The sequence below is a fragment of the Corvus brachyrhynchos genome, unplaced genomic scaffold (assembly GCF_000691975.1).
Source record: "Corvus brachyrhynchos isolate BGI_N302 unplaced genomic scaffold, ASM69197v1 scaffold87, whole genome shotgun sequence".
In the NCBI taxonomy this organism is placed as follows: domain Eukaryota; kingdom Metazoa; phylum Chordata; class Aves; order Passeriformes; family Corvidae; genus Corvus; species Corvus brachyrhynchos.
The window spans coordinates 1,071,021-1,094,162 of record NW_008239767.1 but is presented as its reverse complement, the minus strand read 5'-3'; the positions used below and the strand labels follow the sequence as shown (position 1 = coordinate 1,094,162).

The following is a 23,142-nucleotide window of genomic DNA, read 5'->3' as shown; positions in this document are numbered from 1 at the left end:
CCTGCGGCGGCTCGGGCCCCCCTCGGGGCGCGCAGGCATAGCGCGCTTCTTGCGGGTGCTCGGGTGCTTCGGAATATACACAAAAATGTTTTGATTCCGGCTAACTCTCTATACACTACTGCATCCTTTCTGTCTGGGGGATCCGGCTGCTCAAAAAGTCGATTTTTAGAAATAGGAGGAAGATGTGCAGCGGCAGAAGTTGTATTGCCGTGCTGTGTAAGTGCTGTGGGCGGCGTGGCAGCGATCCCCGGGTCCTGTCCAGCCCTCTGGCCTTGCAGGGTGCTCGTGGCTATTTGGTCGAACTGAGACTCTTCCTCCCCCCACAACATACAAGGCTAAACAAGTACTCTACAACTACTGATATTGTCTAAAAGGAGATTAGAAGATGTTTTTTCTTTGCTGGTGGCTCTAAAGCAGATGATGCAGAAGTGAAAAATAGTTTGTGGTAAGGCTTCACCACACACGAAGATGTTTTCATATTCCTTGCAATACTCTTTGAGCCTCCTTTGGCATTGTTTTGTGATCTTGGCTACTTTTGCTGGGCAGTTTTCATAGATCCACCTTTCCATGTGCACACGTGCTGGGTATATTACAGTAACCCAAATTATTTTGTGAATTACATAAACTAGGAAAGCAGGACCTAGAAGCAACTTGGACACAACTGAGGTGAATTGCTTGTGCTTGCACGCTGAGTATTCCACTCCAGAGAGTAGGAGCACAACAGCTGCTCTTGGAGAAGAGAGTGGGTGTAGGTGAATGGTGCAGTAAACCTGGGCACTCTGAGAACACATGTGTAAAAGACTTAAGTCTCAAATTTCAGCACATCTTAGTTCTGATTTGAAAAAGCCTCACAAATGTAAAGACAGTAAATGTGCTCTTCAGGTGAAGGTGAGTATCTTAACTGGATGGGGAAGGAGGAAAGAGCCATGAATATGCACTGGTATGGTGTTTCAGGTGCCTATGGAATGAGAGCTGATGTCAAATCCTTTTCTAATCTAGTGATGGGACTGTGGCACATTATCAACTTGGTATGATGCTATACGTGCCTTCAACCTGAAAGAAACACCCCTTAGTTCTGTCAGATGTGCAATTATCACTGAATCTAAACAGATTATTCTTGAGGCCATAAATCTGGTATGTCAGACATGTTTAATACACTGAATTAGACAACAAAGCAGCACATAGAATTTTGTTCATGGACAGCAGCTTTTTACTGCAAATTGGACAACCATACAAATTCCCAGTTCTTCTTTTTTTTCTCTCTCTGTTTACAGGCAAAAAAAGATGCCTGCATAAAAATTAAAAGCAGGTTTTTGCTTTGTCTTGTGAAGCTGTCCACTTTATTATTCTATTAGCTTTTATAAGTACCATCAAATTTAATGCAGTTAAATTGGCCTAAATTAAGTATGCTCTGGCTGTAACTGAAATGCCTGAGTATAGATTGTACATTATGTTGTGAGCCAGCAAAGGAACCTGAAGGAAACCTTTAAGTCCTACACATCCAGCAAAGCTCACCCCTATGTATTTTGTCTCTTTTTAAAAATTTTCTCTTCCTCTTTTTGGAGTAGGGAGCAGTGAAGTGTCTTTGATGAAACTTCCTGTTGGAATGCCTCACATCAATGCAGCTGCAGCTCTGCAGATTTCCATGCTGCTCTTTGCTCTTCCTGCACAGTATTTCATATCTCAGTGGTATGGAACGGACTCTGCCGAGCGCATCCAAATAACAGAAAGGTTGTAAGACTCACTTTCTCTACTGCATTTATTTGTAAGAGAGTTCTCTTTCTCATCCCCAATTTTGTCATGGAAAGCTGGAGTGTGGGTGTATTGACTATTACTATACAAAACCAACATTTAAATCATACCTCAGGCATTTTTCCATTGTGGCTTAATATGACTGTATTTAGTTGCTTAAGGATGTCTTTCAAAATTTAAATAACAATTTGTTGTTTTCTTCACATAAAAATCTTTATAATCTGCATGACTGCTCATTCTTTTCTGGGACATTCCAGTATGTGTTGCTAAGGGTTACGTCCCTTTCAAAAGGTGAAAATTAACCATTTGATTAAGTAACATTAGTTATAATTTTCCATCACCTTTTGTCACTTATTGTTATAAAATATTTTCTTGCATAGTATGTCTCAGTACAGACTCTTAACCAACAAAATTCATTCGCAGTAAATTACTTAAGGCAGTGACAATGATGGAGTTAAGTAAGGAGTGCCATTTTGTGTATGAACTAAGAAGCTGTGTATTGACAGAATCCCACACATCTATCTCCAAATAAAAAGTGGAGAATATTATATGAGATCCAAATTTTTGATAGTGGTATCCATTGGCAAACATTGGTATCTTGAAAATGAACCACAAAAGAGAGACTCAGTTGTAAATGTGGCCTGTGCAGTGTGCTGGCTATGTAGCTCATCTGTGGAACTCCAATACACAATGCAGTAAGAGCAAAAGATTGGCCTGATGAAAAGAGAACTAAGCTTGGCTTATGCATAAAGACCAAGAGTGAAATAATTTTCAGGCCTCATGGCATGAGTCAGCTACTTAGTATTTAGATTTATGCAAAAACCTGGAGGCTTTTTTAAAAAGTCTTTTGATTATGTACACCATTTTTAAAATATCTCATGCTTGCTATTCTCAAGTAACAGTTGAAGCTGCAGTCTGAATGTAATATAACAATTCCTATGGTCTGAGTACAGGAAGAAAGCAATCTTGTAATGAAAAATGTATTTTCCAAAATTTTCATGTGGTTTACTGGTACAAGTGATGTTTGAAAGAATATTCATTTGCAGTCTTGATATTAATCTTGAGGAGAACTTGCTCGTGGTCACTGACCCTTTCTTCCTCTTTGCTACAGAAGTGAAACTTTAAAGTTTAAATATTAGAAATCTGTATAAGAATAGTAGAGAAGGTTTTAAAAACAATATGATTATTTTTACTCCTAAAGGATAATTGCCTCTTGGAGCATCTCAACAAGATCCTACTTGAGTCGGGATGCATGGTCAGATCGTTTAAAGCTGTGGCTCTCAAAGACAAGGTAGGGTGTTACCGTCTGCACTTAACAGATTTCAGACATGGTCTGTTCGCAGCAAGAAGGTGTGTTGTGGGGGAAATAAGTGACAAAGAGGAAGTATCTTTCATTTGCTTCTTGAGACTGATCTGGAACATTCTACCGGTTTTAAGAAAACCTTGTATTTTCTTAATTCTTATATTCTACCCAAATATCAAAACTGAACTCCATGCGAAACTAAATCTATCTCATAGCAGTACTCCTGTACATGTTATTAGTGAAGTTTATCTGACTCTGAAGTCAGGACAATTAACCAAATTAATGACTGTAAGCAACTATGTTTGTAGGATCAGATGCTAAAGCATTGGATGGGTATCTTATGCTCTGTATGGTAGTTCAAGAAAATCTGAATTAGGAATCAGACAGAAAATCTGTGGGATAAGAAGTGGAACTTTGATTATTGGCCATGTGACAGTGATAGGTCTAGAAAAAGTAAAATTATATCCATTTATATATACACACACCATTTTAATTTAAGAAGATTGTTCATGGACTTCTTTGGGTTCGTTGAAGGGCTCATTTGAGAGACTTAATTCTTGTACAGTAGAAATACTCCAAAGGTTTTACCTTGTCTGGACCTTCAAAGATCCTTTATTCTCGATCCATGTGCAATCAAGTCCTCTGAACTGTAGAGGATTCCAACTTAGTTTTGCTCCCAGCAAAACCTAGGGGAACGGTATATGAATGGAATCAGAAACTGTGCTCTTCTCAGGTTCACCATAAATTGCTTTGCAACTTTGGGGAAAGCTCCTTGCATATCTAAAGATAAAGCCTGCAAAGATCAAACGATCCATTGATTATTTGTATATAGTTGAAGCTGTTTGTGTCTTCTGAATATTTTATAAAGAATTGGTTATCCTAAAAATAATGTCATTTGAGACCTTCCATATTAGTTGCTATTTTAAACAATGCAGTTGGACAAGTTAAGATTTTGCCCATTCCTCTTTCTGTTAAGAGGTATTTGTCAGCCTTAAGTCTTCCTAAACATTTGAGCTAAACCAAAACTTTTTTAAAAAGCTGTTTGCACAGGAACCTGCTTTCACTTTCTTCCAGGCAGGGTGAAGGGAGTAAGACTGAAAGACACCATCAAAGAGGAAGGAGACTAGGACAACCTGTAGTTCTTTGGCACCAATGGTTTGCTGGCTAGTATGGATGGAGAATGTTACCCAAACACCTCTGTTCATGGACTGCTCCTGTTGCATTGCCAGCAGAAGGAATATTTGAAAGCATAACTGAAAGCTTAAATGTCCAGTTTTCTTATTGTTTCTTTACACTTTCTTCTTCACAATAGCAACGAAAAACACTAGCCATTTCCCTTTTCTCAACATGTCTGTCCCCTACTCCCCACCCTTTAAAATCAGATGAAACTCGGTCTCGTGCAGAAGGAAAAGCTACACCTACTGCAGCCTTAGGCAAGGACTCACTGCCAGACACCTTGTCCATACCAGTGGAAACCAATTTTTAAAGACTTTACAAAATATACTGAAGAATCACGCTGTAGAGTGCAGAATAGTTTGCTCATCTCTATACAATTAGTGGGTTTCCTCTGATATAAAAATTCTAATGCAACTATAGAGTAACATATTCAAAGAAATGAGATTCATACTCTTTTTTTTCCTGTTGAAACAAACTCCTTTTTCTTGTGTATTCCTTAAAAGTGTTCTTAATGTAAAACTCACGCAGGCTTCAAATTGTAGAGAAGTTTGTATCAAAGGCTTTGCAGTATCCCACTTGGGATAATTAACCTTCTGATTATTACTAAAACTCTGCTTCTAAAAACTTGTTTATATGTTGAGTTATTAATTTTACATTTTAGGAATTGGTACTATGGAGAAAACAAAACTAGAAGTGGTGACAATGAAGCAAAACCCCATTCTTATTTTACAGGTATTGAAGTTTTTGCAATCCTTTTGTATTTTACTCATGATGTTGCCTATAGTGGATTTCTATACCTTATTTGTAAATGACAGACTTTTTTCCTTTTTTCATCTTTCTAAACATAATTGATAATATTCAGTAATCAAAACAGAAGATGTAAAATCCAAGGCCTCTCCCCCATGTTGTGTAATAGTAACTAATAGTATCAGTATGATGTAACTATATGTATGTATTTTACTGAATACACCAGTGTGTGTATTTTGTATTGACCTACAAAACAGCGGTACAGCTTTCACTTGATTCAAATGAACTGATTTAGATCAATTTCATAAAAGGAAAAAGAAACAGCTGACCAGTTTGGTCCTGGAAAAAAGTTCCCTGCAATCAGACTGAATAGAAGAATTCTGTGACCTAAACTGGCAAAAAATGTCACAATCATTTACCACATGTGAGCACTATAAAATATTGTATGTAAGGCTGAAGTAATTGTCAATGCATACACATTAATGCTTTCTAAACTTCTGTTAAGATCCCTATGTAATATCAAAGGCATACAAATAGAAAAATGCCTTTCTTTGTGGATGTTCCTTTGTCAAATATAGTAATTAGTATTCTGGGGGAAAAAACAAAGCACCTGTTCTTCTTAACTTCACCTCTCAATCTAATTGTCATTTCTATTCAGGTAGAAGTCAGAAGAATTTCTGTTAAAATATTTAAAATAACTGATCAAACTTTTATCCTTGCTAAGTCTTTTTCTTTGTTAAATTAGAATCAACTCATGTTCACAGTCCAAAGCCTGAATATATTAAGTTCCGTGTGGGCCAGGTAATAATTCACAGAAGATTTGGCTATTCAGGAGTCATTGTTGGATGGGATGTAAAAGCTAACATGCCAGAAGAACGACTACAACCCAGATATCCTCCAGTGAAACAGGTCGGAATGTACTAAACTTTTGCTTTTATTAATATATACACAGAATAACTCAAGTTAAAATACCCTCAGAAACACTGTTACAGACCAACATCCTGCCATCCTAGTGGGAAACACTCCTGAGTCCTGTATCACCTGTGCAGCTGAGTGGCACCTTTGCTGCTTCTGCACTCTGGTCCCAGTACACCTTGGCTTTTGCACCACTGACTGGCTAAGCTTCGCTGGTCAGGGCTGTAGTGGACCTATCTCAAAATTACTCACTTTTTATACACAGTGTTGTATTTAAAGCAGCAGTGTCACCCTGTTATGTCTGAATGGATTTCTCCTGCTGTGTTACTACAGTGGAGAAGCTGTTAAGTCTTTTATCTGGTTATTCATAATTTGTGGCATCTTCACTGCACCTAAGAAATGCACGTAATCCTCTGTGTTTAATCAGTTTCAGTGAGAAAGCAATGTTTTTTGAGGATCTGGTTACTTGGAGTATAAATCTATTTAAAAACAGATTTTTGTTAGAATTATTAAAGACTTTGAACTTCTCTAGCTTTCTCCTTGTATTTGAAAATCAGATGCTAAATCTTTGTTGACAGTGACAATCTGGTAATGCAGTGCTGCATACCCTGTATGCCACTGACATGCTGCTTAAGTGTCAGGAAGACACTAACCATTAAGTCAAAGAGGACTGAAAATGAGGAAAACATGAAAATCTTTGCCTAGAACAGAAAATTTGTGTTCAGCTGGGAACTGACATTCAGTCCCATTTTGTGCATTTGTTTCCTTCCCTGATGTAATTTTATCCAACTGTCCTCCAAGAATTTCCCAGCAGACACTGATTCTTTTTATGCACCTTACATTGTTCTGCTGTCCCAGTGGCCTTGTGTTCATCTTTATAGTTTAATTTCAATAGCGATGACAAGGGGTTTAAGTGTCTTCTCTTGGTTTTGGGGTTTTAGTTGTCTTTGCCTATCATGTCGTAAGCACCAGCTATGCAAAATGCCTTCTGACCTTCAGGCAGCAACTACTAAGCTTAGTCCTTGTAAATCCCTCGAAATATCAAGCAGGTTTTCAGCCCAACTTTTCCTTGCCTTCCTCTCACTTACAGATCTTTATGAAATCGCTGAGCAGAGGCCACTGCCTGTTCTCATTGATCGATACTTACTGCTTCATGAACTCTCTGTATTCATCCCTCACTTTTTTGTGTTTAGATTGGCAAGAATGTTTATGGATAGCAGCGAATATGATGGCCCACATTCCCTGGCCCAGGATTTGTTTTCATAGGCACTTCTTTGTTGGAAGGTTCATATAAATACACATAGAAGTTGCCTTAGCTCTCTCCAGGATTGGGACCATTGGTTGTTGGAGGTGGCATTATGTTCCGAACTTGTCTCTTCCTCTCTGGAGTTCAGTTGCCACTTCTGAAGGAAGAAGGGTGGTAACAGATGGTCATGGGGCCTATGTACAAAAAGCAGGGATATTGTAAGTCTTGTTTCTTGCAAGGTCTGTGGGAAAAAAAGTTTAATTAAAACTCTTAAAAATGTTTCAGATATGCCAAGAACTTCGTGTGTTGCAGTTCTGATTGCTTTATACTTAATTCTCCAAACTGACGTTGGTAAAATAAAAAAAATGAACTGGCTGTGTATATCTATCTATCTATCGAGTGGATATAGGTTCTGTAAGCCTACTGAAAGTTAACTGATGATAGTATGTAATCTTTAGCCATCATGTCTCTTTGAGGCTATTTATTTTCTTTCTATTCTTACAGGATCTAAAAGATACCCCTCACTATCGAATTCTAATTAACAAAGCAAATGGATTTGGCAAATCTACAGCTTATGTTCCTGAGGAAGAGATAACAATTATTACAGGATTAGAGGTAGTACTTATTTTTTATTCAGTTGCAACTTGATTGTTATCCTGTATGTTTAAAAGTTGGCTGACCTTTGGCTTAACAGATACTAGCTAGGTTGCAAAGTTAGTGAAAACTAACAAAGAGAGCAGATAAACAAATTACTGCTGTGCTTTCAAGAATGGGTTTTTGGAAGCTGAAAAATGACCAAACTCAGGTACTACCCACTTTAAAGTATCCAACTGCTGAGGTAGGTGTTTTAGCAACTTGATATCCATTATATATAGGCTGTTGCAGACACAGACTTTTGTTTCAGGATTTCTGGGGATCTAGCAAAGTATGTTGGTTTCTCAATTCTAGTCTCAAAAATCTGCATTTCAAACAGCTCCTGCTCAACTGCTGCCCAGACTGAAGAATGTCTCCTTCCTTAACTGCAAAACTCTTTGGGAGCCAAAAATTCTGTTCTGTGTATCAGGGTTGAAGTAACTTTTGATTAGCTTATGCAAGGCACACCCAATTTTTAAAATAGTCTGAGATTCTGATCCAGAAAACAGCCTTCAGGCATGCATGCCACATACAAGTGGCTTTTTGCAAGGGACCCCTATGCTGTTGTGGATGCCTTCTTTCAAATTGTGGATAGTGGCAGGGTCTGTATTCAAAATAACAGCAAGTAGGTGAACCATTCATCTAACAGGAGATGATGCTTGGTCTAGTCAGAGGAGATTCAAATTGGTATCCTCTGCCTTTTGGGAAAACCTCCCAAAGGAATTGTGTAAGTCAGACTGGCCTGAAGACTCTCCATGCTCTCTCTTGAAACTGTGTTGCTGCACATAAAGGACCCCTCTCAATGACAGTGTGACACCATCACCTCTTTTATTTGGGAGAAGCCTCAGTTCAGTCCATTCTGTTTTAGCCACCAATTGTAATATAAAATATGCCAACATGCCTGAACTTAGGAGCAGAAACGATGCTGTTCCAGATGAGCATTATAAATATTTAAAACTGGATTGTGCCCACAGTGTCTAAAAAATGCACCTTTCACTATGCCAGTTAGCTGGCTACCTTCAGTTTCCTTTATATTCCATGGGGAGAAACAGATACTTCATCTTAAATATTTACTTTGTGGAATTAGCTTTTAAGGTATCAAATTGCTTTATTCACCTGCATGGCAGGTTAATTCTCCACACAGATTATTAGAGGAACTGTTGGTAACAAGCTCACAAAACCAGGTATTTCAAAGTTGTCTAGCTGAGATTAGTAATAGATGGTGAGTCATGCCTATACCTCAAGTTCAAAAGGTCTGTGGATTGCTCTCTCTCAGCCTTTTGTACAGCAGAAGAGGCACAGAATTTCTTGAGGAGTTGAGTGACCAGAAATGCTTAGACTTGTCATGACCCTTTCCCAGCTGACAGTCCTCAGCTGCTCACTGTGGGCTTCCTGCATCCAGACAAGGCTTGGATTGTCCTTGGTGGGTTTGCATATTCATGCTGGACCTAAGGCCATCACCTGGGTCTGTCTTCACCATTTCCCCCACCGCTTCTTCTGTTCTCCTGTTCCTGCTGCCTCACTGGATTAGATAACTGATCCAGCTAAAAGAAATACCAAATAGCTCTAACAGCAACATGAGTGCGAACTACTTCAGTAAGAAACAGTGCTGATTTTAAACACTGATGCTGGTGTAAATCTAGCTTTTAACATCTCATGCGATCAATGTTTGTAAAGTACTTGGAGAGAGCTGCTATTCTGATGGCAGAAATTTGGTTATGGTACACGGAAAATCCCACTCAAAGTACCTCTATGTACATTAAAAACTCATGAGGAGTCTTCAAACAATGTAGTAACTTCAATTACTTGTTTAAGTATCAGTTTGTATTTATTGCCAATTACGATGCTTCTTCGACTTGAAATATTTTTTCTCAGGTGTATCACCCTGATATGGAAACCTACTTCAGTGGATATGATGGCTCAAAATACATTATGCAGCCATGGTTGAAAAAACTCTACCCTCATGACTGAGTACTTCAGTGTCTGTTCATACAACAGATGTCCTTTTTAAACCTGAGCAAACAGACACCAAGATAAAATGTGTATTTTTTTTCCTTTGATGAAATAAAACATTCCTAAGCAGTTTTTATGTTGAACACTCAATTTTTTTAGAAGTGAACACACTGCATGTTCAGTTTGCCGTGATCCAGCAATAGGGATTCATTTCCTTCCAGTTTTGGGAGGAAAGGTGTAAATGTAGCCCAGTTTCAGCCAGGAGTGCCAAACATTTGGCACATCAAATATATTGTTGTTTTACAGGGGCCAGGGAACAAAATAAGCAGTTGTGAACTGTACTTTCAGAATTAATTGTAACATTAATTTTAGGGGACAGACTTATCATAAAAATGAGTAAAAAAACCATCAAAAACTTAAGAAAGCATAAGAATTTTATTATGAAAATGTGTAGGATTTCAAAGTTTCTAGAGCAACTTGTTTCTTCTATTTTCTTTTCCCTTTATCTCAAACACAGCAAACACTCTACAAGAAGCATAAGCAGTAGCATTCTGGATTCTTTCCTGCAGAGTCTGTGAATCAGCAGAGTGCGACAGGTGACTGTCTATGTGGCCTCCCCATTCTTTTGTTTCTTCCTCTTTTATTAATAAAGGTTTTCCCAATGCCTGGCCAAACAGTCGACAGACTTCCTGGGCTTTCCGGCGTGTGTTTCCAACAGCAGTGACACATACTTGACGGCTGAGAGGTAGAAGCAGCAGCACAATAACAAGCGGGGCCAACTGATGTACCAGTGCTCCTGCCAAGCTTTTTTTTTTTTAACATCTCAGGTTTTGTCACGGCAGAGATGCTAAGGCACACCACCTTCCCCCAGCTTCTGGGCCACAGCTTGGGCATTGAGGGGAGAGTGTGTGGAGGAAATGTCAGCATCCTCGCTAGTTCTGACGAGATCAAGCATTTCCAACACCTGTATACTGCAGGCATCCATGCTGAGTTGTGCAGAGCAAGAGCTCAACCCTAGCTCCAGGCATTTCAGTGGCTCAGCTACAAGGCACAGTAGCACCTGCTTAACCTCACTGGCCAGATTTCCTGATCTCCTGTAGATACCTCTGACATTCACTTTTGGCATCTCTGGAACCATTAAGAGCAGCTAATCGAACTTGCTTCTTGGACCAGGCAGTTCTTTTCTTTAAAGAGGCAAAACCCCAGCCAAGACTAAACTTCCTTCTGTCCCTCCCACTTTGTGGGAGAAGCCTGGACTTTGAATAGTCAATGCTTAAAACATATCAAGATTGTGAGCTTCAGGGCAGCATGTTTTGATGCTGAGGAAGTGCCACACAGGGTTCTTTCCAGATCATGTCAGCAGCTAACAGTAATGGGAATTGGCAAAAGTACTTAAAATTATCAGCATCTGGTAACACACTTGCACCCTTATGTATAAATACAAATGAAATCTACATATGATGATGCAATCAAAGCCAAATTCTGTTGACCTAAGATTCACAGCAGATTATACTCCAGTGGAAATCAGTGGGAAAATATTTTTATTACATTCTGCTTTTGCAGAGGGACAAGAACAAGTTCTATCTTCTAGGCTGAACAGCATTAATTTATAAGTAATACTTAAATACTGAAATCTCTAACATGAATATTAATAGGTGTGAAGGAAACTACTTGCTCCCATTGCAAACAGCATAAATTATGTATTCATATTAACTGAGGCTGTAAAATTTGTGGTGTGTGAGAGAACTTACCGAAGGGTATCTATGGCTTCTGGTGTATGGTAGAAATGAGGTGGATTGATGGTAACAGAGGTTCCTAATTTTTCAATGAGTAGATTGCAAACACTCTGCATTTTTCCAAAATCACTGAATATGATACAGACCTGGGAGTGAGTGAACACAGATATCACATGAGTAATATTTTCATTTTCCACTACGACTCAACACTTTTATTTAAATCAGTATAAAGCCAGACATCTACAAGGTAACTAAACATACTAGTCCTGTATATAACTCCAACATTTATGAACTTGTAAGGCTTCTATACAGCCCTAGAGACTAGCATTAGGTTTGCAACAGAAGAGGTTCATTAAATGGTTTAAAATGGAGGATTAAGAAATCGCTTTCTGAGGAAGTATGGCATTCTTGGTATGTAGACAATCTGAAGAATGAATGTGCTCTTTGGGGCACATGACTAGATGCATCCTGGTTCTTCCCTTTTTAGATTGCTAGATGTTAATTATGCAGAAGCTCAAGCAAAATGATGTGGAAAACATTGTGCATGAAGGAAAATGACATTTTAATTCCAAGTATTAGTTTCAAGAAACCTGAGCTATGAGATTAAGCTAAGCCGAGCCCAGTTCAGCTTGCAGTGGGCTCCAAATCCCGTGTTGTCTGAACAGACTCACTGCAGTGCTGAGAGGGAGCTGGGCATTTCAGACTTGGATTAAAACAGTTTACATACCTAAGGTGTCTCTGACTTTAAGAAGCATGAAATGAAGACGCATTAGGAATTCAGGTGCTTTTCCAAATGCTAGGAAGCAGGCATCACTATCAGTCCTGGATCCAAAGCCCTACAGTTTTCCTGGTGGAAAGTCCAGGCAGGCAGCAACTTTCCAGGCAGGAGCCAGCTTTTCTCTGTGGCAGAGCTCAGCTGCCAGGACTGAAGCAATGACACTGAGCTGATACAGCATTCAGGAATCAGAAATATTGGATCCCTAACTCTTTTTCTAGAAAAACTAAAACCTCACCTTCACTTCCAGTACAGTGCTCTCACCACGAGTCAAGTTCACCTTCTCTCTTATCCCCGACTCCCTTCTTTTTACATACTAATACAGCTTCCACAGGAGTGGAAGAAAAAACCTGCAGTAAAGAAAATTCTACTGCCAACACCGGTGACATACTCCTGTGTTTGCTGCAGTCTATGCATCAATCTACCCCAGTGAAGGGATATGACATAGAAATCCAAGTTACACCATGTCAGCTGCACTGCAGCAGCTTCCTGTGTGCATACCAGAGATTCACCTTGTGGAGAATGAGATAATTCAAGGAAGCTGAGTCTCTCAGTGAGAGAGGAGGGAGCTACCTCATATACATAAAAGGTAAAAAGTAGTTATTGACAATAATCACAAAGTAATTAATGCTCCCATCTCGTTACCCTTGATAGCCTTTTGGTGTAGTACCTAAACCTTATCCTGGCTTGGATCCTTGCACTGGTTCAGTGGCTCTGGAAAGTGCAGTGTCAATTGAACAGAGACTGAAGATGAGGCTATGCCTACATTTTTTCCTTCAGTGGGAGTTTTTGCCATACATATAAAAAGCATACAACCCCCTGTGATGTTTTGCCAGAAAAGTGTCGCAGCTGTATTTTGTGGAAAGTCTCACTATGAGGACTGTCATAGTGTTTTCCAGCTTGCCATCAGCATTTACAAGATTTGTTCCTTCTAGGGGATGAAACAAAACAATGATGAAACAAAACCGGTCTTAAGCAGGAGATAAATTGCTCAGACTGGGGCACTTCTGGGCACTCAGAAACTTTATTGTTAAAAAAAAAGCACTTGATCAGGTACCCTCAGGGACAGAAAACAACTGAGCAATAACTGATTTTGCTGTCCCCCTCCTAAAAAAATCCCAATTTTCATTTAAAGCTACATCTAATAAATTCCAGTTACAATTACAGAAGATACTTGAACATTAAAATGCGAAGAAATGTTTTAACATCATCAGTTATCAAGGTTAAAAATTGTGAAAAAGTAACATGAGGCTATGCAAAACTATTAGACGCATTCCAAGGTTTGGATAAGGCTGTAAATGACAAGAAATTATGGTTTATAAGGAGGCAGGTGTATTAAGAAATGCACAAAACCAAGATAATCTTCATCCTATCAGAATGCGTGTTGGTTTAACACAGCCTGGTTTTTGGTGGGGGCAGGAGAAAAGCTGCTCAAAACTTCTACGTCCAGCACAGAGGCAATCGCTGAAGGCTCTGATGATGGGCAGGTTACCAGCCCAATTAGAGAAGCTGGTAATGCCTCTGTGATGACATATTTAAGAAAGGAAAAATGGCAGGAAGCTCTCCTTCTTCTCCCGAGGGGTGGTGAGGTGGCTGCTGGGGCCCGCACAGCTGGGGCCCTCCTGAGGGGCCACGTGGCCAGCAGCGAGAGCCATGGAGAGCAATTCCCCAATGCGGAGCCCAGACGAGATCAACCTCTCAACTGAAACTTGCAGACACCAACTTTCTTCCAAGTCAGGGGAAAAAGGAAAAGTGAGGACACGTGAGGAGAACCAACATGGTGGCACCAAGGTCAGTGAAAGAAAAGGAGAGGGAAGAACTGCTCCAAGTGCCGGAGCTGAGATTCTCCTGCAAGCCGTGGTGAGGACTATAATACAACAAACTGTTTCCCTGTAATTCATGAGGAGCACAGGGGGGTGCAGAGATCCATGTGCAGCCCGTGAGGAAGAGTACTCACGCTGGAGCGCATGGATACTGAAAAGCTGTAATCTAGTGAGGAACTCAGACAGAGAGAGATGACCCTTGCTTTTAGAGCTAGAGGAAGAGAGCCTTCACTTCCAAACTAGAACAGCTCATCCTTAAAAGACTAAACCCCATGAACTAAAGTGAGCCCTGCTAGGCAGTTCTGGGAGGACTGCTTGGCCTGTGGGAGGGACTCACGCTGCAGCAGGTTCGGGCGGGACTGCTGCTTGTGGAAGTTAAAACCACACTAGGAAGGTTCGCAGAGAGCTATCTCCTGTGGGAAGGATCCCACAGCACAGAAGAAGAAACTCTTTGCTTAAGCATACTGAAGATTTTTAAGAAGTGAAATACTGACCAAAACCCCATGTTTTGTTTCCTTGCGGGGTCGGTGGAAAGAGGGAGGGACTGGGAAAGAAAGGTGTTCTGAAGGTTTGCTTTAGTTCTCACTACCTTTTTTACTTTTAATTCTGTTAATAATAAATCTTCTTTATACTGTTTAAATTTTGAACCTGTTTTACCTTAAAGAATTTTTTTTCAATAATCCTTATCTCGACTCATGAAAATGAAGTTTTCAGTTCCCCTCCTCTGCTCAGCTATAGCAGAGGAAAATAAATAGATGATTTTTTTTCGTGGGTGCCTTAGCCAACATCAAACCACAACAGAACATCATGCAGTAAGTGAACTGTTACGATAAAGATATTATAGAGCTTTGTGATCTTATACACAACTTTATTCTTCTGCATATATTCCTTTGTTATAGCATGAATTAAAATTATCTCGTTAAGTTGAAAGTGTCTTGAATTCTTCATAATACTTTAAAATAGCTATTTGCCTGTGAATTCTTCAGTCTTCTAAAAATTCTTGACAGTAGACAAATGGTAAAGAGTTTATAGAACGAAGTAACACATGATTTCCAAGACTTTAAGTATAACACAGATATAATGGCAAACTCTTTAATAGAGAAGTGAGTGAAAGTGCCTTTTAAATTCATTTATATTGCTACAGTAGGCAAACATGCTGGTCAATGGAACTTCATTGGTTTATGAAGCTGCACTAATGAAACAAGGATATATGTAAAGGGAATGCAAGGAGAAACTAACCTCTGCATAAAGAGTGGCCACACTGCTACCTCAGTGTGCAGGGCAGCCAAAACAGCAGCACTGTGGCTGGATTCTTCCAGTTCCGACCCCCGGAACTGCAACCACAAAACTCTGGAACAGCAATTAAAGCTGGTCCAAGCTGCTTACAAGTGAACACTAAATCCAAGCAATTAGCTTTCCACATATAATCCTTGTTGTATAAAACCTAATAGCAGAAGAGAGATAATTGGTTAAGTTACCACTTAAGACTGAAGTTGTAAGCCTAAGCTTGTCTGTAGCCTAAAAGATAATTCATATAATAATTAATAATGGAGTTTTATTAATTTTTAAGTACAGGTCATCTAAAAAAGAGGGTGATTTTAGCTCTCAAGGTAGCAGGTGTCTCCATGAGGAAGTTAAAATCATTCAGAACATGACACTGATGCACACCATTTTAAAATCCAAACTTTGTTCTCCAAATTCTCAATCATTTCTGTATTTATTGGTGTTATTTAGATGAGAATGTGACTTAAAGCAAGCAAACTAAGGAGGCTGAACCTGTTTAAGAGGACTGTAAACCACAGCTCTGTAAAACAGCTATCATTTTATTGCAGGCTTCCAGGTTTACTTTGTAAGAATCTCTAAAGTTGCTGGGTAGTGATTAAAGTTTTATGTTCTAAAAAAATACATTAGCTAAACACACATAATTTCCCTCAGTGAATGTTTCAAGCACAGCATTTATTTCCTACTATGGCATGAATGGGCAAGAAAATATACTTCCTTTAGCAGACACTAAATGGGATTATTCCCATATCTGCATTTCACAGAGCAGTTTTTACCTGCAGAATTCTGAGCCAATTACCCAGGAAACAATGAACTTTGCTTTACCTAAAGCAAGCTGATGGCAGAGTTGTATAGAACAGACACAAATCCAGGTCCTGTGCAACTGTGGCCTAAGCAGATCTTGCATTTGCTCCCAGTTCAAGGAGCTAAAATAATGAAAAAAATAAAAGCTGACCTGGGGAAAAAAAAAAGTTATTAACTGGGCCAGCTTTCTGAACTTACCGACTCCTTGCAAGAAGCAGAGGGCAGGAAGGCCTGTGGGTGAAGGAGAGTTCAGAATTGTTGGTCTGCTCACATTGCCACACAACCAAATATGCCAGTCTGTAGCATCAGGTAACTTTTAAAAAGCATTCATCTGAGAAGAAAACAAGTTCTGCACACACAGAAGACTACAGCTGAACTCTGCTATAAACTGTAGTCATTAAATAGTTTTTTTGGACTATGCTGCCCTTATGCTCTTTGGTCTAAGAAAAGATAGTCTGCAAATTTTTACAGGTCCTTGACACACTTCTTAGCTTTTTATTTTATTTTTATTTTTGGTTAGGTTGAATACATACCTCTGCTTCCATTTGGTAAGTATTTTCTACTCTACTAAAATCTTCTGTTACAGTCATATTTTCTTCCTAAAACAAAGTAGAGGAATATAATCTTAAAAGACAGAAATTAAGCACTGCTGTATGTACATGGTGTCCTATAAAAGCTGAACTATTTTGGCATATTACTTATAACTTTGCAACAGAAATTTTGAATTTTCCGTGCAAATACCTTCAGTTAAAAACTAGCTGGATGTTAAAGACTTCTTGCATTATTCTAAGTCAGTTACAGAGTAGCTCTATAATGTAATTTTGCTGCATTTCCCTTGAAGAGAACAAGTAGGTCATAAAAGTGGCTGCTAGGTAGAAGCTGTGTGTATTAGTGTGTACCTGTAAATTCACCTGGTACAAAAAAAATCTAGAAGCTTCAATTGTTTTTAGAAAGTTAGTATGTGAGAAGTGCTTTTTAGGCCCCTATTTTAAGGTATTTTAGCAGCAGCAGCTTGTGGCAAGGTCATATGAACAATGACTGAACAGCTATTATTCTGGCATAATGGTAACCCTTGAAAAAGGCTGTTCCACCAGTGATACCTCTGTATCAACAGCAATTGCACTGATCAACAGAATGGCTGCACAGAGCACTAGCAAATCCTGTAGGACTTATAAATAAGGTACTGAACTTGTGAAGATACAGAATAACTGCAGTTACATGTGAATATTTGACCAGCTTGCTAGTGGTCTAACAGTCATGTTTCTATCACCCATTTTGCTCTGCAGTAAACAGTTTGAAGGAACAATTTATTGTAAAATTACTCTAACATAGCAAAAAGCACAGCCTACAGTTTAATTGTAACTTTGCATGTAACACCCAGGAGCTGTAGTAAAGCAGATACTCAGCCTTCCAGACACTGAAGAAGTTTTATTTACTAAATTTAATTGCATAGGAAATATTTGCCTGCAATGTTGGCACATTTCAAAAGATGCTTTGTGTCCGAATACTTCCTACAGATGCTCAAATCTTCAAGTTTATCATGTAGCATGCCTGCATGCATAAGTTTATGACATTAACCATGAGAAGCATTTTCCTTTTAAAACATTATATGGTTTTATTACCACTGCACAGCAGTCTACAAAAAATTGAAATTTCAAAGTTTGTATCATGATTGATTGGTAGTGCTCAAATTCAAGCACAACAGTCCTATTTTTAGATATTTTCAGATAATCTTTTCTAGTAAGGGTAAGGATTAATAAGGACCAGTAGTCCATAAAAGCTGTATTTTTTCTTTTATGTGGCTGGCTGTGGTTTGCTAAAGAGTGATCAAAACAGTCTAGCACCAACAGCTCATTTAATTTACAAAATGGCGCTAATCTTACGATTTATGATAGAATCCAATTACCATTGACAAGAAAGATTTTTTTTCCCAGAGGTCTCGCATATCTTACAGAAATTACCACGCAGAAAACACAAACTTCTACAACTTGCACCTTACAGAAATAACTGTGCTGTAACACAGCTGTAAAGATAGAAAAAAGGCATTTGTTTCCCCCTGTCCCCTCTCCCTAATCCTTTTTAAAAACAGGTTCCCTTTGCTGCTGAGCAGATCCAAGCCTTGGAATTTGGCTGTGCCCTCCCAAGGTTCCTGTGTATTTAAGGACACTGCCATCCTGTGGCACCAGGTGCTATGGCAAGATCAATATTATGGAGTGAAAGATAATTTTGTACCATGTATTACAATATTTCCTTCACAGCTAATTTTAATCCCACCAAATTTGACAGTAGCTGTATGTGTTACTGAAGATAAATGGATGAAACAATTGCTGAAGTCATAACAAGGTGGCCTTCTGTGATACATTTTCTGTTCGATACTTCACTTCCATTTGTGACTGTGTTCAGACAAAGATATGGAAAAGACAGGTGGGAGGCAACAGGATTTTAAATTGGAATCAAGACTGAGATTAGTTCAAAAGCAAAAATCTTTCTTCCCTACTGTTTATGTCTACTATTCATATTTTGTCTGAAGAAATACCAATTTGATTACAATAGCCACAGAAGAAATAGTTTTCACTGTGACTTAGGGAAAGCTGCACTTATGATGTGTCAGATGTTCTGGACATCTGGAATAACTTTCTCCATTTTCTAAATCTGTGGGCCAAGAATCACAGTAAAAAATTAAATGAATATATCAACATTGGTAACTCAATTACCCCAGAAGCCATTGAACAACCCTTAACAGAATCACACTTGAATTCTGCTTATAAAGCCTATTTTCTATGTGGCATCACATCACTGCTGCAGGCACTCTAAAATAACCACAGATGAAAAAGATAGTCAATATCCCATCGAGCTTGTAACACCAAGTCTAGAAATGTGCTTTGCTTTATATTTTCACTCTTTTCAACTGAGCACTACCTTATATAGCCCTTTCTCCTATCTGCTACTTCTGAACAATGTCTTCACCACAGGACCACTGTGCCCACCCTCATGACACCGACTGTTTATAGGAATGACTGCTCTTTTCCCCAGAAGAGAACAAGGCAAAAAATAAATGGGTAAGTTAGCAAAAGCACACTTCAAGGAGGCAAGTATGTAACAACACACTAAGAGAACAGCCAATCTGCACATAAAATTATGTGTTCTGCTCCCAGTTAATGACTGAACAAAACTGTGAGACCTTTTTATGACACACAAGCCAAGCCTTAGCAAGGGAAAGTGTTTATAGTTTGGAATGTACACTAATGCCCGTTGGGGAAGCTATGCTGATATGTGTAACTGTAAATAAAAAAATATCTGGAGATACTTGAAAATGTCTCCTAAAATCTACTTGTACATTTGAACTGATATATGCAGTATAACTTGACCTTATGAAAAATAAAAATATCTGTACAATCAAAAGAGTTAGCTTCTTCCATCTGATCATGGCATTTCTGTTCTTAGCACTATGGAAATGGTTAATGAGAGCCTTGATTTATGCTCCTGTCTCCTGACAGTCATCCACAGTGTCTCCAGATAGTTAAGGATGGTGAGCACCTTCTGGGATTGGGTAGCTGTGCTCCAGCCTCTCATCCCCCCACTCTGTCTGGTCTGTTTGGCATGTGATTACAGAATGATAACCCAAAAACCTATGGTGAAAAAGTTTCTGCTGCCTAATGAAGAAATAACAGAAGTATATGTAACAGTTATTAGAAGAAAGACAAAAAGCAGATTTGTACTCAGCAAATGCAGGGTACTTTGAAGGTATTTCTTTAAATACATGGTAATATAAAAAAGTGATGCCTTACAAAGGTTTTTACCTTCATTCAGGGACATATTGACATTGGAAGGTTTTGCAACTGAGTGAGCAAACTTTAAAACCTTTCTTTAACTGACTGTATGGATGTGCATACATAACTGTGACTCCTGAATAAGTTTTGAAATATGGAGAATATTGTACATAAATCCAAGGATATACCCCAGTACAGACAATCTCTAGCCCAGAGCTACCAGGTATAGCTTGCTATTTTGTTTCATTCAATAACACTCTGACAGGTACAACAAATATTATCACAGTTATTTTAAACAAGGTGGCCGATGCCAATTGTTAGATATAGCCATTAAAGGAAACAAGTGTCATCTCCACACCACTCCCCAAATAAATCATAGGTGGCAAATATAAAATCAGTTTGCTTCTAGAGAAAGAGAAGAAAATGTTACTTTTGAACGGCTGGGCTGATTAAGAGAGATTGCTTTGAAGGCTGCAGGGAAAGTAAAATCAATGGGGAAACCACATTCTGTGCTCTGAAGTGCTGCATATACTTACAGCACTCTATAAATAAATGCCACTATGTGCATCTCTTTCTGATTAAAATCCTGTGTAAATGTATATGGAAATCAGGTGCTGCCCCCAGGCATCCTGACAAACTGCTAATGCAAGCTCCTGCTGCTGCAAAGGTTATGCACTTCTGATCTCACAGACTTCCTACTATAGCAACAATAAGGGTTAAGGAAATTGTTCTGTGGATCAATTAAAAATAAATATATAGCATAGTCAGATGATTTCTAAAGAGGCCTTAGATAAGCTTGCAACAACGAGAACCATATGGAGATTGTGAAGAGAGATTAATTTTACAGTTGTCTAGAATGGTATTAGCTACAAGTGAAGTTAGCAAACGCAGTTAAGAACAAATTTTCAGCAGTGAGAGTTGTTAGTGGAAAAGCTGCAAGGCAAATAAAAGCTCCAGCAGTAGAGTGATTTAAAACTGGATGGAACAAAGCACTAAAAATTATACCGTGGGGAACTACTCTGAAAAAAACCCCCAACTTCATGTTGTTTTTCTCAGAGCTCCCTAGAGCTAACACTTTGCTAACACTGAGAAACCCACAACTCAAGCAGCATTTCACAGTCTCTAAACTAAGTAGAAAGAACATTTCCATTCTCCAACACACAGCATCTCTGAAACAGAAAAAGATTACCGTGAAATTATTGTAACTATAATAAGACACTGAATGCTCTCACATTGTAAAAACAGCCCACTCTCCATCCTGCTTGCCTGCTCACATTACATTTCTGAACCTGGCTGTATAAACCCAAATAAAACCACTTGTTTGTCCAAGTCATACTTCAGTTTGCAATTATTTTTTCCATCCTGGAGTGGTGCACATGGCCCCTCTAAAGCACACTCACCTAATTAACACCCTGCCTACTCCTACTGTGTGCCATCCACCACGTGCTGGATGCTCCAGGCTATCCCAATTCAATCAGTCTCAAGTCGAAACTGGAAGTCAGTTGTTCAGATTCACTGTAAGGTAAATATCTGCAACTATCTTTTCAAATCTAGCCACACTCTGAAGAGCTATTTAATTACAGTCTGGATGAAAATGCCCCATAATTGGATAGCTCACCATGATGGTAGGTACAAAGTTTATCATTTTGTCTACTAATAAAAATGAAGGCATGCTGAATTGCTATCTTTAAACTTCTGTTAACTCCCTTAATAGAATCTGAAGACATTCAACCTGTAATCCTGTATAAAAATGCACCAGTTTTGGCGGAACAAGTCATCCTGATGGCAATGGAACCCATGACAAATGCTGCCTGTGACAGACATGCACCTAGCCATGATCACATACCTAGCCCAGAGGAGCCTCCGTGTCTCCTTCCCATCTAGTCCCAGAGCTGCAATATGAGCTTTTTCAGGGGCTAAGTAGTCTTTTTTATTGCCTTCTTTATTCCTGAACAATTTGTATAAATACTACAGCGACAGCACAACAGTTTAAAAAGAAAACAGGTAATACTATTTTGGGGAAATGAAAAGTTGGAGCCAGTGTTTATCTCCAAAAGCAGGCAGCACCTGAAATGTGGGCATGCAATTTCACTGTGGGCACATCACTGTTTAGGCTGAGTAACTTACTCTCTTACTTTGCATTTACTAACACTGACTTGCACTGTAACATCATGCAGTATCAGGAAACCCTTCTGCAATTCTTTTTTACTCCACTGAATAATCTGGTGTTCACAGCAGACTCTATCATCTCCCTTTCTCCCCAGCTTATCTCTGAACACACTCAAAAGGCACAAACTTCCTAGGGAACTTCAGTAACAGGTAACTTTCGAAAGCAACTGCTTATTCCTAAAAGATCAGGGTTATTTTTCCTGTTTTTAAGGGCCCTATGTGTAGAACACCGTCCAAAACTCTTTTGTGAAATCCAAAAACAGAATCAGCACAATTGTTAGGACAAGTATCACCCTTATGGAGCGTTTACTGTTTGGACAAAGCTTTAAATGCAAGACTATGCTTTTTTCATTGTTGCAAAATTACTTCCTGAGGCTAAAAAACTTACTGTGGTAAAGGAACTTTTTGGGTCCCCAAGGGACTTCTGTCAATTCAGCTATCGTGATGATATTCCATGTTTTTCAGAACCCCTCTACTTAAGTGAAACAAGATTTTTAAAGAGCTCTGTATGTATTTGTTGCTGAGCTCTGGTAATCACATAGTTACTCTGACACAGATACAGATTATGTCGCTGTGTACAACTTTATCGGTTTCATCTGCATGCACGGGCGAATGCTGTATTACAAGACCAAATCACATAATTAGGTTGGAAAAGACCTCTGGGATCATCGAGTGCAACCTATGACCGAACACCACCATGTCAACTAGACCATGGCACTGAGTGCCACCTCCGGCCTTTCCTTAAACGCCTCCAGGGACGGCGACTCCACCACCGTGGGAGTCGAAGCAGGATGGCATTCACATGCTAAAAAAGAAACCTGTTGGAAAGCCCGGGTAGCGACATTTCATGTTTTCCCCTGAGGCGGGCATGGCTGCAGCCTTCCAAAGACAGGCAGGCTTTCGCAGCAGCGCCCCGCGGTTCCCGAGGGAGAAGGCCGAGAGCTCCAAACCTTTCGCTCCCCTGCTTCCCGCCGGCACCAAGGCCCTCCGCGGGCCCCTTTCCTCAAGGCCGCCCCGGCGGGACGGCACCGCACCCCCCCGCGTGGCGACGGGGGCGCG

General features: G+C 39.4%; 2 protein-coding genes across 3 annotated transcripts in view; one reads left to right on the top strand and one right to left on the bottom strand.

Annotated features, from left to right (window-relative positions):
• LOC103621411 overlaps positions 1 to 9,857 on the top strand; it is a 15,077-nt gene extending 5,220 nt beyond the window's left edge. For both annotated transcript variants that reach the window (XM_017742815.1, XM_017742816.1), the window contains exons 2-7: positions 1,569 to 1,731; positions 2,954 to 3,043; positions 4,893 to 4,963; positions 5,724 to 5,887; positions 7,644 to 7,754; positions 9,648 to 9,857. In XM_017742815.1, the coding sequence (XP_017598304.1) occupies positions 1,569 to 1,731; positions 2,954 to 3,043; positions 4,893 to 4,963; positions 5,724 to 5,887; positions 7,644 to 7,754; positions 9,648 to 9,743 (695 nt within the window). In that variant the 3' untranslated portion in view covers positions 9,744 to 9,857. The remainder of the gene's footprint in view (positions 1 to 1,568; positions 1,732 to 2,953; positions 3,044 to 4,892; positions 4,964 to 5,723; positions 5,888 to 7,643; positions 7,755 to 9,647) is intronic.
• Positions 9,858 to 10,141: 284 nt separating this feature from the next.
• On the bottom strand, positions 10,142 to 23,133 carry IRAK1BP1 (interleukin 1 receptor associated kinase 1 binding protein 1). Its single transcript, XM_017742817.1, has 5 exons — positions 23,034 to 23,133; positions 16,678 to 16,743; positions 16,343 to 16,375; positions 11,477 to 11,607; positions 10,142 to 10,463 (listed from the first exon to the last, which is right to left on the bottom strand). Exons 2-5 carry the CDS (start codon positions 16,732 to 16,734, stop codon positions 10,193 to 10,195), a joined length of 492 nt encoding a protein of 163 aa, XP_017598306.1. The 5' UTR covers positions 16,735 to 16,743; positions 23,034 to 23,133; the 3' UTR covers positions 10,142 to 10,192.
• Between the last annotated feature and the right edge of the window lie 9 nt (positions 23,134 to 23,142).